At 37.0% G+C, this 16,081-nt stretch overlaps 2 protein-coding genes across 3 annotated transcripts in view; both read left to right on the forward strand.

Moving 5' to 3' along the window:
* Positions 1–16,081, forward strand: part of SMYD3 (SET and MYND domain containing 3) — a 711,390-nt gene that overhangs the window by 253,356 nt on the left and 441,953 nt on the right. The window lies entirely within an intron of this gene.
* On the forward strand, positions 7,424–7,931 carry LOC309834422 (large ribosomal subunit protein uL23-like; the record flags this gene model as incomplete). Its single annotated transcript, XM_082673208.1, has 1 exon — positions 7,424–7,931. One exon carries the CDS (start codon positions 7,424–7,426, stop codon positions 7,892–7,894), a length of 471 nt encoding a protein of 156 aa, XP_082529334.1. The 3' UTR covers positions 7,895–7,931.

The raw sequence follows: 16,081 nt of genomic DNA on the forward strand, positions 1-16,081 counted from the left end.
TGCCTTTGTTTCTTCTATGAAAGGAGTATTTATGAAAAGATGCCTCTGCCTTATACACTACATTGCTTACAGTAACCAAGGCCTCATTAAAACCAGTTGCTTTGTACCCAGTGATAGGTTTAATGTAGGTAGTAAAATCTGGCTAAATGAATCTGAAAAGAAATCTGCTTTCAGTAAAGGGAATGAATCTAAAACAATAGAATGTACTACTCAGAGCAGAATTAAACAGAAATCTTTAACAGAGAACAAATTTATTTCATTATATTTTGGAGTCAGTGTAATTATACATATGATTTGTTCCTACCACTGAATGTATGACCTTGGGCAAGTTACTGACTTCTCTGTGCTTCAGTTTCTTTACCTGAAAAATGGGTATAATAATAGTTCCCACCTGTGCAAACACTGTGTAAGTGTTATCTTTTTGTTATTGTATGATATGTAGAGTAGGGTAGGGAAATGGGAATAAAGGATGAAACCCTTCAAAGTCAACTGAAATAGTACACTGTCAAGGGCCCTTTTAGGGATGCAGGCCGACTGTTGTTGCACTTGAGACGAGCTCCAATCACAAAGTGATAACATTCTGTAGATGTGTCTTATATCTACAGCCTACCTATAAATATCTCAAGGAAGCCACTACTATTTGAAGTCAACTCAGGTTACTTTCTATTATGAGAAAAAAAGTTGTTCCTCTGTGAAGTTCCTTTCCCTCACCCCCTCAAATCCAGCAACACAATCCTCACCTCCCAACTCAAATAGACTACCCACTCCCAACACAAATTTGTGTTGGTTCTACCTATTGATTTTCTTTGAATTAAGAAATCACATCTGAAACAAACTTCCAGAACTACATGTAGGGTGTCTTTAATTGTTAGAAGAGCTTAAAGTAGTTGGCATTCAGGTTTTCATTTTAGTTTATTGATCTCTTAAAGCTATTAACTATTATTTAAAGATGGCTACCTGTTTTGGTTTTTATTGAGGTATAAATGACATACAACACTATATTCGTTTCAGGTGTACAACATAATGATTCAATATTTGTGTGTATTGCAAATTATCACCACAATAAGTCTAGTTAACATCTGTCACTGTACATCCTTACAGACTTTTTCTTTATGAGAACTTTCAAGATTTTCTCTCTTAGCAACTTGCAAATATGCAATACAGCATTACTAATTGTAGTCACCAGGCTGTCCATTACATCCTCTTGACTTATTTATAACTGGAAGTTTGTACCTTTTGGCCCCCTTAACCCATTTTGTCCTCCCCCAACCCTCCACCTCTGGCAACCACCAGTGTGTTCTCTGTATGTATGAGCTCAGTTGTTGTTTTTTTTTAAGATTCCACATATAAGTGAGATCATAAAGTATTTATCTTTTTCTGTCTGATTTATTTCACTTAGCATAATGCTCTCAAGGTCCATCCCTGTTGTCTCAAATGGTGAGATGTCTTTCTTTTTCATGGCTGAATAACATTCCAATATATGTATGTGTATTTATTTATTCTCACCAACACTTGTTATTTCTTGTCTTTTTTTTTTTTTTTTTTTTTTTTTGCGGTACACGGGCCTCTCACTGTTGTGGCCTCTCCCATTGCGGAGCACAGGCTCCGGACGCACAGGCTCAGCAGCCATGTCTCACGGGCCCAGCCGCTCCACGGCATGTGGGATCTTACCGGACCGGGGCACGAACCCGTGTCCCCTGCATCGACAGGCGGACTCTCAACCACTGCACCACCAGGGAAGCCCTATTTCTTGTCCTTTTGATAATAGTCATTCTGACAGGTATGAGATATCTTTCTGTGGCTTTGATTTGTATTTCTCTCATAATTTGTGGTGTTGAGTACCTTTCCATGTGTCTGTTGGCCATCTCCGTCTGTTTACATCTTCTTTGGAAAAATGTCTATTTGTGTCCTCTGCCCATTTTTTAATTAGGTTGTTTGTTGTTTTACTGTTAAGTTGTTGGAGCTCTTCATATATTTTGAATATTAACCCCTTATCTGATACATGATTTGCAGATATTGTCTCCCATATGGTAGGTTGCCTTTTCATTTTGTTCATGATTTTCTTTGTTGTGAAGTAGCTTTTTAGCTTGATGTGGTCCCGTTGTTTATTTTTGCTTTTGTTGCCTTTGCTTTTGGTGCCAGATGGCTGCCTTTTTAAAGTTTGATTTAGGACAGTTGTATTTACAGTCTAAAGTTTCATAGTCATCTTTAAAAGTATCTATCAAACTTACTTTTTTTTTGTTTTGCTTGGTAAAATTATAAATGCATGAAAATAGCCTTAAGAAATGGAACTTCAGTTGTAATTTAATTTCTGATTCCATTAGACACATGCTACCATTTTGTCAGTGTTACAACCCTGTTGACTATTTCTGATGTTACCAGCGGGCTTCTTTTGGATTATTCAAGGTGTTATATAAGTGTAATGATGTCTTACTGGTTTTCTGTAAACTTATGTGTTTGGTCTGGTGAGATTTATTTTTCAAAATAAAATATTCTCTTATGAAGTCTGCACATTATATGTCTTTACACCTAGCTTATGAGAAAAATTATCTGCATTGCGTGCTGTAGTTTTGCAGTCACTGAAAATAGTGTTCTGAACTTAGTTGCTTTTCTTTCAATAGACATTCCATGACAACCAGATTTCTCAAGAAATAGTTGAAGATGTGAGTATTGGACTATGAAAATGAAATTTCAAAGGAGTCACAGTAGACACAAGGTGAGGATAGATTAGATAGTGTTGCCAAATTTGTAGAGAAGTGTTAGACTGGAGAATCAGTATATCATGTGAATATAGAGAAGTCCATTTTTTAAATGTAGATTTCATAGCAAGAGTTTTTGAGACAATTTTGCAGCTGTGTATCAAGAGAAAGAGAAAGGGGAAAGTAGAGTTGGTGGGAGAATGAAGAAAAAGGGGATGGAAAGGAATGCGTTTGAATTCACCCTGCAAGCACTTAAAATGACTAGTGGGGGCTTCCCTGGTGGCGCAGTGGTTGAGAGTCTGCCTGCCGATGCAGGGGACACAGGTTCGTGCCCCGGTCCGGGAGGATCCCACATGCTGCGGAGTGGCTGGGCCCGTGAGCCATGGCCCCTGAGCCTGCGCATCCAGAGCCTGTGCTCCACAGCGGGAGAGGCCACAACAGTGAGAGGCCCCCCCCCAAAAAAAAAGACTAGTGGACTCCATAATGGCACATTTCCACAAGCAGCTCAGTTTAGAGGCAAGTTAACATGGACCAGATTTGACTACCTGGGGGAACTGCTATCAGCAGAAAAGAGACAAAGTTTAATATAAAAAGGACAAGATCACTGATCTGAGGGGGAAGTAACTTGCAAGTTCATAGAATATCCTATCTAAGAAACAGTTGTCAAAGCAGATATATTGCAGTGAAAGGTAAGGGCAATAGACTTAATGTGACCTTATATTATTAACTGATAAGGAAAACAAGTTTTCAAAGTACATAAACACGCATGCACACAACACACACACACACATACACACACACACAGAGACAAACTTTTTTTAAAGGGGAAAGAGAAGCTGTATTTTGATGTTGCTTTAGATAAAAACTGTTTAATCATGCTGCACCATGATTCTCAAATATGACTTTAAATGAAGACTTTTACAGAACCTATCGTTTTTTTCAGGAATATTTTTTCCAGTGCATTGAGGAAATTAACAACAACAACAACACTGTATAAAGGTCCATTCTGGGCACTTTTTCATGAATTAAAACCTGGGGAAAAATTCATGTAAATTTTATGTCTTTTCTACATCTTGTGTGGAATGTTGCATAACAATAATAGTGATATCATCCTATGTTTTGTTGCCCTTACAATTTTCACATCTTGTTCATGATCTCAGTTGATCCTCAGACCACTGTGAAGCAGGTAGATGGTTTCCTTATTCTTTAGATGAGGAAGGTGAGGCCAGATTGGTTACATGATTTGCCCAGAGATGTGGGTCTACAATCCAGGCTTTCGGAGCTTGAATGCAGAGCTATCACGTGAGGATTAGAACATAAGCACGAGGAAACCCAGGAGCAGCTTTGGTTTAGGAAAAGAAGTATTTAAATACTGATCAGTAGTTGATGGTGGAACAGATGACTCAGACTAAGCTTTATCAGGAAAACCATGCAGAAGAGGCAGCCTTTGTGAACTAGTGAAAGCAGGCACTTAGATCTGAATTGAAGTGAAGTTTCCAGACTTAAGAGAAATTAGTTTGTGTGTACTAATTGGCCTGATTTCGTCAAAATTACTTTCCAATAAAATATTGTCTCTGGAGAAGTTTTGAGTTGGAAAGAAGAGCAACTTTTGGATGAGACAGGAAGATTTTAAATCTTGTGAAATCTTTTCAAAATCCAAAATCAGTGCGTCAGAGCCCAGCTTCTGTTTTGTGACCAGACTTTTCCTGTGTATATTACATTAGTTAGAGGGCATGATTTGATTATGTGGTCAGGAAACAGTCTGGGCAAAATCGTTAAATCATCAGTTTTTGTCTTACTGGCGCTTTCTTGTGGTTATTTTTCAGTTTTATGAAACAGTTTACTCCCAAACACTTTCTCAATGACTCAATGTCCTAATCTTTTACTTCAGAATTTGTTATCAAAAGAGATACCCTCACTCCCTGATAACTATTTAAATTGAGACCCAAACCTTTTTTTTTTTTTACTTTTTGGCCGTGCCACGCAGCATGTGGGATCTTAGTTCCCCGACCAGGGACTGAACCTGCACTCCCTGCATTGGAAGCGCAGAGTCTTTAACTACTGGACCTCCAGGGAAGTCCCCCTGGATTCTTTTAGGAGGAAAAGACTACTAAAAATTTTCAAAGCAGACATTGTAACCCACTTGAATTTATCCCTGTGAAGAAAATAGGTGACACTTAGCTAGAAAATAAAAAGTGTTACAGTAGTTTTTGTTTTCTTTAAAAAGGCTTTTAAGGTCGTGTATTTAATCAAAGAAATGAAACTTGAGTTTTTAGCATTGTACTTATATATAACCCATGAAGTTCGAGATCTGGGGCTTGGGATATTTCCTCCCAAGCTGCACAAGGACTCTGAGATGCCGTAACCTGCTGGAGTCCAGCATCTGGCAACTTGTTATACTGAGCAGCTAATTTTTCATTGCGGCTCCTCTGGGGGCTCAGTGCAAAGTCATACGACACAACGGACATAGCGGAGTAGCAGCCTGAATTCAGATCAGGAGCCAAGTGTATTCACAGCTCTATAACCTTCAAGCCTAATAAGGAAGTTGTTTTAGCATTTGGCCTATTAGTACATTTAGTGGTTGGATGTGTAATCTGGGTATTTGACATCTGTAGCTAACCAAGACATATGCTGAATGTTATTTTCTCCATAAAAGCATTTACTTATCTGAATAATTGGAATTCAGATGTCTTCATCCCTACTTCAGATACTATAATCATATTCAACAGTTTAAAATGTTGGCATCAGGCAAGTTGGGCTTGAATTTTGGCAGAAACACTGTGTCATTTGGACATCTTCTCTATGCCTTAGTTTCCACATCTGTAAAATGAGGATGCTAAAAATAGCAACTTCATAGGGCTCCTGTGGGGATTAAATAAAAATTATAGTTATACTATTAATGCACATTATAAAGTGCCTAGTAAGTGCCATTTATTTCATTTGATAGAATTCATTTATGAATATGAAGCTTTTTTGATCATAACAAATATATAATATATAACATGAATAATTCACTCTTCATAAGTTATACTGGCTCTGGAGTAATATGGAGCATGGATTGAATTTCTCCACTTATGATAATGACTCTACTTGGAAACCTCATTACTTGGGATTGGTGCTCTTTCCACTATGACAGGAACCTTAGCTACTCAAATAGACTCAGTTGGACTGTCCAGTAGAAAAATGTATATTTGTACTCCAGGTAGGATCTCATTTGGATAACTAGAGCAATGTCCAATTCAATATAATAAAGCACATTTATATTTATTCAATGTAAAGAATACCTTTGAACAATAAATTTTATAGACTATACTTAAAATTCTCTATTTTCCTTTATTTGTACATTATATGTCATAAGTATACTTGAATATCTTTATAATTTAAGTGTTTTTTTAAAATAAACAGCATCGGTAACCATAATTGTAGGCTGGAGCTTATGAATTGGAGATGTACAGTTTTGGAGGTGCCATTGTTATCAAGGAAATCACCTTCTTTTCACTGAATCAGTGGGGCTTCTTCACGTTCCACATCTCCCAGCTAACTGGAGTCTTGGTCTTGACCTCTTCTCCTTTGTTGGCAGCTGCCTAGTTCTTGGCATGGTCATTTTGGGTATACCACTGTCAGCCTGGTACCCACCCTGGGTGCTAACACCAAGATGGTAATTTTATCAGGAAGAAATAAAAGTGCCTATTTACTCTCTGTAGTCTCCACCCAAACTCCATCTCAAGTGAGCATCACACCCTGATTTATTGTCTTTTTTTATTTTTTTAAGCTGTTGGAAAATAAATTCCTGTGATTTCATGTCACATTTCTCTCTTGGGTCAGAACATCTCGTCAATATTAATGCTCCAACTCAAATGAGAATGCTGTACTAGTGTGTAATTCATACTCTGCCCAGGTGGTGACATGATCTTAAGAAGGTGAAGGCCCTAAATCCCTTAGGTTATTAAGTAGAAGCCCTCCCATTCCCTAATTATTTAGCCATTTGTTGCCTGCATAGTGAAAGAGATTGCTCTTTAATTCAGTCTGGTCCCTTACATTTGACGAAAAGCTCATTACCCAGTTTTGTCATGGATGAAGCTGTATGTTTGACTCTTTTCTCATTTGTATACTAAATTGGTAAGGGCAGCATAGTAACTTGGCTGTCACCTCCCACTCTCCAATTTCATTTTCTGGTAACCTCTCAGGCTTTGTCATCTCTTGAATTGCTTGTCCTTTTTTACATGCCATATCAGTGGTTGGTTCCCATGTGAACTGGGGTCAGCCAGGCTCATGGCCACTGACTTCCCTGGAGTAAACCTTTGTTACAAATTAAAGATCTTGTGATAACCACACATAATCAGAGGGAGAGATGGCCATTATTTCTCTTTTCTTCACGGCACAGTCCCAGTAATGAGTTCATTAGATGTAGGACTTCGGTATGTATCAATTTCCATATGTACGTCTGGCTAGAGAAAATTCTCATTCACAAATGCCCTTGACTTACAAAATAAATTAAGGATGTAATTATTTGTGATACAGGAGGATGCACCATAGTGTTCCTTTAAATCAGAAACCTTACTGAAACTTAGATGTTTCAATCAATGAAGGGAAGGGAAAGGAAGGGGAGAAAAGGAAAGGGTAAAGGAAAGGGAAGTGTGAGCAGATCTACCCTACAGTATGGTATGACTGGGATCATCCCAGAGCTGCACACTTGAATTTTGGTTAAAAAGCGATGCAGGAAGATGGCGCCGAAGGCGAAGAAGGAAGTCCCTGCCCCTCCCAAAGCCGAAGCCAAAGCAAAGCCTTTGAAGGCCAAGAAAGCAGCGTTGAAAGGCGTCCACAGCCACACAAAAAAGAAGATCCGGACGTCACCCACCTTCCAACGGCCCAAAACACCGCGGCTCAGGAGGCAGCCCAAATATCCTCGGAAGGGCGCCCCTAGGAGAAACAAGCTTGACCACTATGCCATCATCAAGTTCCCCCTCACCACCGAGTCAGCCATGAAGAAAATAGAAGACAGCAACACACTGGTGTTCATTGTGGATGTCAGGGCCAACAAGCACCAAATTAAACAGGCCGTGAAAAAGCTCTATGACACTGATGTGGCTAAGGTCAACACCCTGATCAGGCCTGATGGAGAGAAGAAGGCATATGTTCGACCGGCTCCTGACTATGACGCTTTGGATGTTGCCAACAAAATTGGGATCATCTAAACTGAGTCCAGCTGACTAATTCTAAATATAAAAGTTTTCACTATATATTAAAAAAAAAAGCGACGGCTCACCTTGATCCAGCATTCAAGGCCTCGAGCAGTTCCTACCACATGACATCACTCTCCTTCCTGTGCAGCCACAGCCATTTCCCCAAGATAGTATGTTAATTAAGAGACTTGGTATTGAGTGTAACAGAAACCAACTCTGGCTAGCTTAGGTCAAAGGGGAATTAGTTGATAGAACCTTGGATTATTTCATGAGATCAAACAAATTCCTTGGTAGCTAAGTCAGAACTCGTGGACCTGCACATCCTCTGGAATGCTCCCTTAGATGCGACCACTCCAGCAGTGTCCTGTCTCTGAGTGTCTCTGTTTCAAACCTTTGTACCCTAGAATGGGAATCTGTTTGGACTGGTTTGGGTTAGGCATCAGTCAGCAGGGCCATATAGCTCAGAAATGAGCGTTTGGTAAACGTTTCTAGAAAAGGGGAGATTGTTAAACTAAGTTATCCCATGACATGACTGCTCCGTAATCCAACTTCTGTCCAATCTTCATCTCTGTATTTATGATGTTCTTTCTACTTGTCCCCTCTGCCAGGCAAAATCTTCTCAATGCAGTTCACGGTCTACCTCCTTTGTGATGCCTTTCCTGACCATCTAGTCAGAATTACAGCATTCTCCTGCTTTCCCACAGCATATTACTAATGTCTTTGATTTAGCACACAGCATTATTTTGTTCTTCTGATAAACTGAGATGTTGACTGCTACCAGACAATGATTTCACTTTCTTTCCAGCTGCTAGGAAAGCCAGGGCTAAGGTTTACATTCAATTACTATGGCCTTCTTTAGTCCAAAAAATTTTTTAATATGATCTTTCTCTTCTCTTCCCCTTTACCACCTGGCTTTTGTCTTTGTCCTTGTGGTGGGATCCTTGATCTTATGGTACCTGCGGTTTTATTTCACAAGAAACATGAATAGTAACAGAAAAGACGGCCTTTGTCACACAAGTTCTTTTTTGGTGCCCTTACAGTACCTGGAATAACTCTGACCACAGCTCTGCTCTCACCTTGGTCTGTCACAAACTATGCCCGTTGTCCAAGGCTTTACCCAGCAGTCACCTCCTTTATTAAGCCTTTCCTTATCATCCCGATCCCACACCAAGATGGCAGAGATATAGACTTATTTTTCCCCTGAAGATACTTTTATTCACACTTTACATAAAACTTAACACATATATTTGTCATTGTTATTGTTGATGTTGTTGTTAACATTTTTATTAGGGGTGGCTTAGGAAGGCTGATGGAAATTTGGAGAGGCGGGCTAAAATTTCCCAAGCCTTGGCAACCCCAGTACTGACTGGATTTCAGTTTTGATTCTGCCACTTGCTTCCTGGCTGATCTGGTCAGGGTCAAGTCATTCCCCTTCTCTGGGCTTCAAATAATTTCATTTTTCAAAATGTCTTTATTGAGTGTTACAACTGCAAAGGTGATTATTAAAAGCCCCTGTAAACCTTTAAATATCTGTAGAACTAGAAGAAGAAGTGAGAGTAGCTCTGTAGCCTCCTAGACTTCTTTTCACATGAATATATGTAAACATCAAAGCATTTTAACCTAGATTATGTCATGCCGTCCATCCATATGGCAACTTTATTCCCTTAAAAATATTGATTTCAGCAATACATTAGTATTATCATTTGTTTTATCTGCTGCATTATAAAGAAGAACTGTAGTCTAACAATCCCCTATTGATGAAAGTGCCCTTTAAATTTTAAGCTTTTCTTAAAACTAGGAAAGTAATATATGCATATAGTTTTTTTAAGTATAAAATGAAAATGTTCCTCCAACATTACTCTCTCTGAAAAAAAAAAACAAACACTTCTAAAATGTATTATTTTTGTTCTTCTGATGCCTACCATCATAGTTTTAAATAATATGTTCCTACATTTCTTGATTTTTCTTATAGTATTATTTTACATTGCCATAAACTATTAAATTCTTTTCCATAACTAGAACTCAGTCCTCTGTACTTTCTCATTAGTTGAGTTTAGGAGGCTAAAAAACCAATAGACAGCATTTACAATATTCTAATTATATAAATATTATTAAGCATAGAACTAAGTATGGTGGCAAGGTGAACAGACCCACAGAAGAGGAAATGCCATTAATCCTGTCTTCTTTAAAGGAAAATATTCCAAGAATCAAGGTCAAGTGGATTCAATCTGCTGCTGTTGTTTTTGACATCTCAAGTTATCTTTTTTCTTAGATTCATTGTCATTTCATTTAAGTAACTCTCCAAATATTTATTTTTCATATAGGAATTGTGGATAGTATTAAATGGCTTATATCCATGCATATTTGAATATTTTTTATTGTTGCCTTAATTAATAGATAGTTTTGACGACAAAAGATTTTTGGCTAAAGTTTTTTTTCCCGGAGAACTTTGAAAATATTGCTCCATTATCTTCTAGAATCCAGTGTGGCTCGTGAGAAATGTAATTTTAGTGTAGTTCTTGTATCTTTTGCAGCTTACTGTTTTCTCTCTAGAAGTATGTAGGGATACACACACAGACACGCACACACACACATTTTTTAATCCATGGAATTATAACTGAGAATAGTAATATCTGACTATTAGATTTTTTTTTTAATCTGACCCAACACATAGTGAGTTTTTTCAGTCTGAATACTGGTATAGCTTTTATCGGCTTTGTGTAGAATTCTTCTATGATTTCATTTATTATTTTCTCCCCTCTGTTTTGACTATTATCTGCTTCTGAAAATCCTAATAAAAAGATCTTGATCTTCCTAGATGTTAACCTCAAAGTCTTATTTCCGAAATTATCCATTACTTAGACTTTTTTCATACATATTCGGGGAGTTTTTCTGAACTTTACTTTCAAAGTCAGTCTTTGGCTATATTTATTCTATTAGTTTGTCCATATATTGAATTTTTTCTTTTTTAAATCATGGGGCAATTCTTAGGAAAAAGTTTAACTATTTCAATATTGTTTTGATTCCTACCTTGAAAAGTTGGTGCAGAAAGAATTCTTAGTTCATGGACAGAGAACACAACAGATTGAGCGTTAAGTCAGAAAGAAACATTTTCAAGGTTTTAAAATATTTTTTTCCCTCTTATTTGGAGGTAAAAGATGATTATTTTAAGGGTAAAAGCCAACTGACCTCTCAATCTAATGTGAAATACAACCTGAAATGTAGCCTATCGTCAATAAAAGCTTTATACTCTGTCCATGCATACTTTTGGGTCGTATGCGTAATTTGGGTCAAATTTAAAACATATGTCCAGGCAACCGCAGATTCAATCGACCACTGTTACAGATTTTGCCTAGCCTAGTGGTTTAGGAGAAGGATAATAATAGATAAAAAGGAAAATATATATTAAGAGAATCTCTGCTAAATTAGTTTCCATGTAAAAAAATATTTTATTATCATCTCTTATACACAGGAAACATTAACACAAAACACTTCCCTCCTTTATTTTATTGGACTCTAAAAATATGCTATAAAAGGGGTTAGCTACAGTTCACGTATCAGCGACTCATCACTCAACTCCCACACCTGAAAGAGTCCAAGGAACTTAAATGCAATTGCATTGCACTTTTCACTTTCTTGAGTGACCCCATTTAAAATGCACCTTGAGACTAGCTGCAGAGTAGAATTTTTAATTCTGAAGTGCTGACTCACTTCATTGGAGAGAATGAGGCTTCCAATTTGTGAATGTGAAAGAAGTCCTGATTTTCTGGATCATTTTCCTCCATTCACTTTCAATAATGCTACCCTATAAATAGGATTTAATTCACGCAAATCAGCAAACTGAAAGCACCAGTGGTATATACTGTAATAATTTATTTTCATATTTTTAAATGCCTTATTATTAATGGAAAATAGCTTTAAAGCCATCCGTGATATGCTCCACAGCTAACTCAATTTGACAGTGAAAGATGCTTTGTTGGTCTGTAATGGCAGATATAAAATTTACACCATAAGAGCTGATCTTCTGCATATATAATCACATTCTTTGTGCTTCATATTTTTCCATCCTATAAAAAGGGACAGGAAGCACTACTAACACTGCTTTTACTGAATTTTTGCACAGTGTTTTCTGTTGCCTACTATAAGTATTTAAACATCTGTTTTTACTGTCTAGTTACGTTTTCTATAAAGAAAAAATATTTCAGTTCTAATATGAATTGGGTTTATACGAACTCCATCTAAACATTATTCGTGAAATATTCTGAACACATACAAAAATGATAGCTTAATGATCTTCAAAATGCTGAGGTTTCAAATTTCTATAATTCTGCTATCAGACCAGGCAATGTGTTCATCTCGGTGTGGCAGCCTGCCTTTCAGGCATCGTTAATGTTTTAGATTTTCATAAATTCTACTATGGCCAAACAGACCAAGAACCTGGAATCTATAAAGTTGCTGAAGGAATTAAACAGCTACTAGCTTTTATTTTTTCCTTATGGTTTCATCTCCAAATAAAGTGAAACTTAAAAATTAGAATAAAGATTGGGAACAAAAATACTTTGGAACAGGCTAAAGTATATACTTTCTACTATATTAAGAAAAGAGCAGACACTCAACACCCTTGGGATAATCCCCAGCCCCCAAAGGGAGAGAGAAGTGAAACATTTTATAAATGAAACATCTCAACAAAATAATAGCAACTTGTATCTAAGAGGTAAAAACTTGAGATTTAAAGTAGAAAATGTTTGAAAAATGTTGTGGTTCTGAGTAAGCCTTATGACATTTCTACACCACCCTTGAGTGGTGGTACTCATCCCCACTGAGGACCTTATTTCTCAGTATTGCAAAGGTGATTCTTTCATGGTCAGACTTTACTCTGAATACTGTATGAAAAGTTACAGCTACAGTTTTTCCAACTCTGTAAGTGCAAGTTCAACCATGTAATCATAGATAACATAGAAGGCCAAGGTCTCAGTCAATTACTAATTTAACCATGTTTTCCTGCCCAGATATTCATTTGTTTTTGGTGATGGTAATAACAGAATTTTTAAAATGTACTCATTTATTTGTTTTTCATTTGGTTGTTTAATCATATTTGTGCTCCAGTTTGTTCCATAGAGGGTTTGAGAAAGCCTACAGTAAAAGTACGTATGGTACATTAAAAATATCCAGGACAGGAAAACAAAATTTAAATAGGAAACCAAGACCAGAACAAACCCCAAGACACAAAGACTCAGGACCTTAAGTTCAGCAAATATTTTGTTCTTCTGATAAACTTCGATGTTGACTACAACCAAACAGTGATTTCACTTCCTTCCTTGGTGGGGAGCTCTGATAGGATGTGGCACTGCCATGAAACTGATGAGTGGAGATGGCTCCCTCTATATGTATATTTCCCCCAGAGCCTTGCTGTTGCCCATCTGAGGACCACAATTGTATTTAATTTACCTGCATAGCCATGTATGGTTATGTATCTCTAAGAAGACTATAAGTAATTTGAGAGCAGGGATTATATTTTATAATTCTGCATCTTCCTCAGTTGAATAACACATTAGTAAGTATATAGGTAGGGCATTGTAATCTGGCTTGAAGACAATGTGTTATTCATATTCCAGCAGAAATTGATAATGATTCTTCAATTTCAGTGAACTGGAAGGTGTTAAATATAGGATGATTAGGATAGAAACTAGTGTAGGGCTTATGACACTTTCATTTTTTTTTCCTAAAAAAATTTTTTTGTAGCAGTTTATCTTATTTCATTTTTTAATACAGCAGTTTCTTATTAGTTATCTATTTTATACATATTAGTGTATATATGTCAATACCAATCTCCCAATTCACACCCCCCCTTGCTTTCCCACCTTGGTGTCCATATGTTTGTTCTCTACATCTGTGTCTCTGTTTCTGCCTTGCAAACCGGTTCATCTATACTGTTTTTCTAGATTCCACATATATGCGTTAATATATGATATTTATTTTTCTCTTTCTGACTTAGTTCAGTCTGTATGACAGACCCTAGGTCCACCCATGTCTCTACAAATGACCTAGTTTTGTTGCTTTTTATGGCTGAGTAATATTCCATTGCAAATATGTACCACATCTTCTTTATCCATTTGTCTGTTGATGGGCATTTAGGTTGCTTCCATGACCTGGCTATTGTAAATAGTGCTGCAATGAACATTGGGGTGCATGTTTTCTTTTTGAATTATGGTTTCCTCTGGGTATATGCCTAGTAGTGGGATTGCTGGGTCATATGGTAATTCTATTTTTACTTTTTAAGGAACCTCCATACTGTTCTCCATAGTGGCTGTATCAATTTACATTCCCACCAACAGTGCAAGAGGGTTCCCTTTTCTCCACACCCTCTTCAGCATTTGTTGTTTGTAGATTTTCTGTTGATGCCTATTCTAACCAATGTGAAGTGATACCTCATTGTAGTTTTGATTTGCATTTCTCTAATAGTTAGTGATGTTGAGCATCTTTTCATGTGTTTGTTGGCCATCTGTATGTCTTCTTTGGTGAAATGTCTATTTAGGACTTCTGCCCATTTTTCGATTGGGTTGTTTGTTTTTTTAATATTCAGCTGCATGGGCTGTTTATATATTTTGGAGATTAATCCTTTGTCCATTGATTCATTTGCAAATACTTTCTCCCGTTCTGAGGGTTGTCTTTTCGTCTTGTTTGTAGTTTCTTTTCCTGTGCAAAAGCTTTTAAATTTCGTTAGGTCCCAACTGCTTATTTTTGTTTTTATTTCCATTACTCTAGGAGGTGGATCAAAAAAGATCTTGCTGTGATTTATGTCAAAGAGTGTTCTTCCTATGTTTTCCTCTAAGAGTTTTACAGTGTCTGGTCTTGCATTTAGGTCTTTCATCCATTTTGAGTTTATTTTTGTGTATGGTGTTAGGGAGTGATCTAATTTCATTCTTTTACATGTAGTTGTCCAGTTTTCCCAGCACCACTTATTGAAGAGACTGTCTTTTCTCCATTGTATATCCTTGCCTCCTTTGTCATAGATTAGTTGACCATAGGTGCATGGGTTTCTCTCTGGGCTATCTATCCTGTTCCATTGATCTATATTTCTGTTTTTGTGCCAGTCCCATATTGTCTTGATGACTGTAGCTTTGTAGTATAGTCTGAAGTCAAGAAGTCTGATTCATTCAGCTCCGTTTGTTTCCCTCAAGATTGCTTTGGCTATTCGGGGTCTTTTGTGTCTCCATACAAATTTTAAGATTTTTTGTTCTAGTTCTGTAAAAAATGCCATTGGTAGTTTGATAGGGATTGCACTGAATCTGTAGATTGCTTTGGGTAATATAGTCATTTGCACAGTATTGATTCTTTGAATCCAAGAACATGGTATATCTCTCCATCCGTTTGTGTCATCTTTAATTTCTTTCAACAGTGTCTTATAATTTCCCGAGTACAGGTCTTTTACTTCCTTATGTAGGTCTATTCCTAGGTATTTTATTCTTTTGTTGCAATGGTGAATCGGATTGTTTCCTTGATTTCTCTTTCTGACCTTTCATTGTTAGTGTATAGGAATGCAAGAGATTTCTGTGCATTAATTTTGTATCCTGCAACTTTACCAAATTCATTGATTAGCTCTAGTAGTTTTCTAGTGGCATCTTTAGGATTTTCCATGCATAGTATCATGTCATCTGCAAAGAGTGACAGTTTTACTTCTTCTTTTCCAATTTGTATTCCTTTTATTTCTTTTTCTTCTCTGATTGCCATGGCTGTGACTTCCAAAACTATGTTGAATAATGGTGGTGAGTGTGGACCTCCTTGTCTTGTTCCTGATCTTAGAGGAAATGCTTTCAGTTTTTCACCATTGAGAACAATGTTGGCTGTGAGTTTGCTGTATATGGCCTTTATTATGTTGAGGTAGGTTCCCTCTGTGCCCACTTTCTGGAGAGTTTTTGTCATAAATGGATGTTGAATTTTGTCAAAAGCTTTTTCTGCATCTATGGAGATGATCATATAGCTTTTATTCTTCAATTTGCTAATATGGTGTATCACACTGAATGATTTGCATATATTGAAAAATCCTTGCATCCCTGGGATAAATCCCACTTGATCATTGTGTATGATCCTTTTAATGTGTTGTTGGATTCTCTTTGCTAGTATTTTGTTCAGGATTTTTGAATCTATATTAATCAGTGATATTGGTCTATAATTTTCTTTTTGTAGTATCTTTGTCTG

Source organism: Grampus griseus (assembly GCF_964374135.1).
Source record: "Grampus griseus genome assembly, chromosome: 1".
In the NCBI taxonomy this organism is placed as follows: Eukaryota; Metazoa; Chordata; class Mammalia; order Artiodactyla; family Delphinidae; genus Grampus; species Grampus griseus.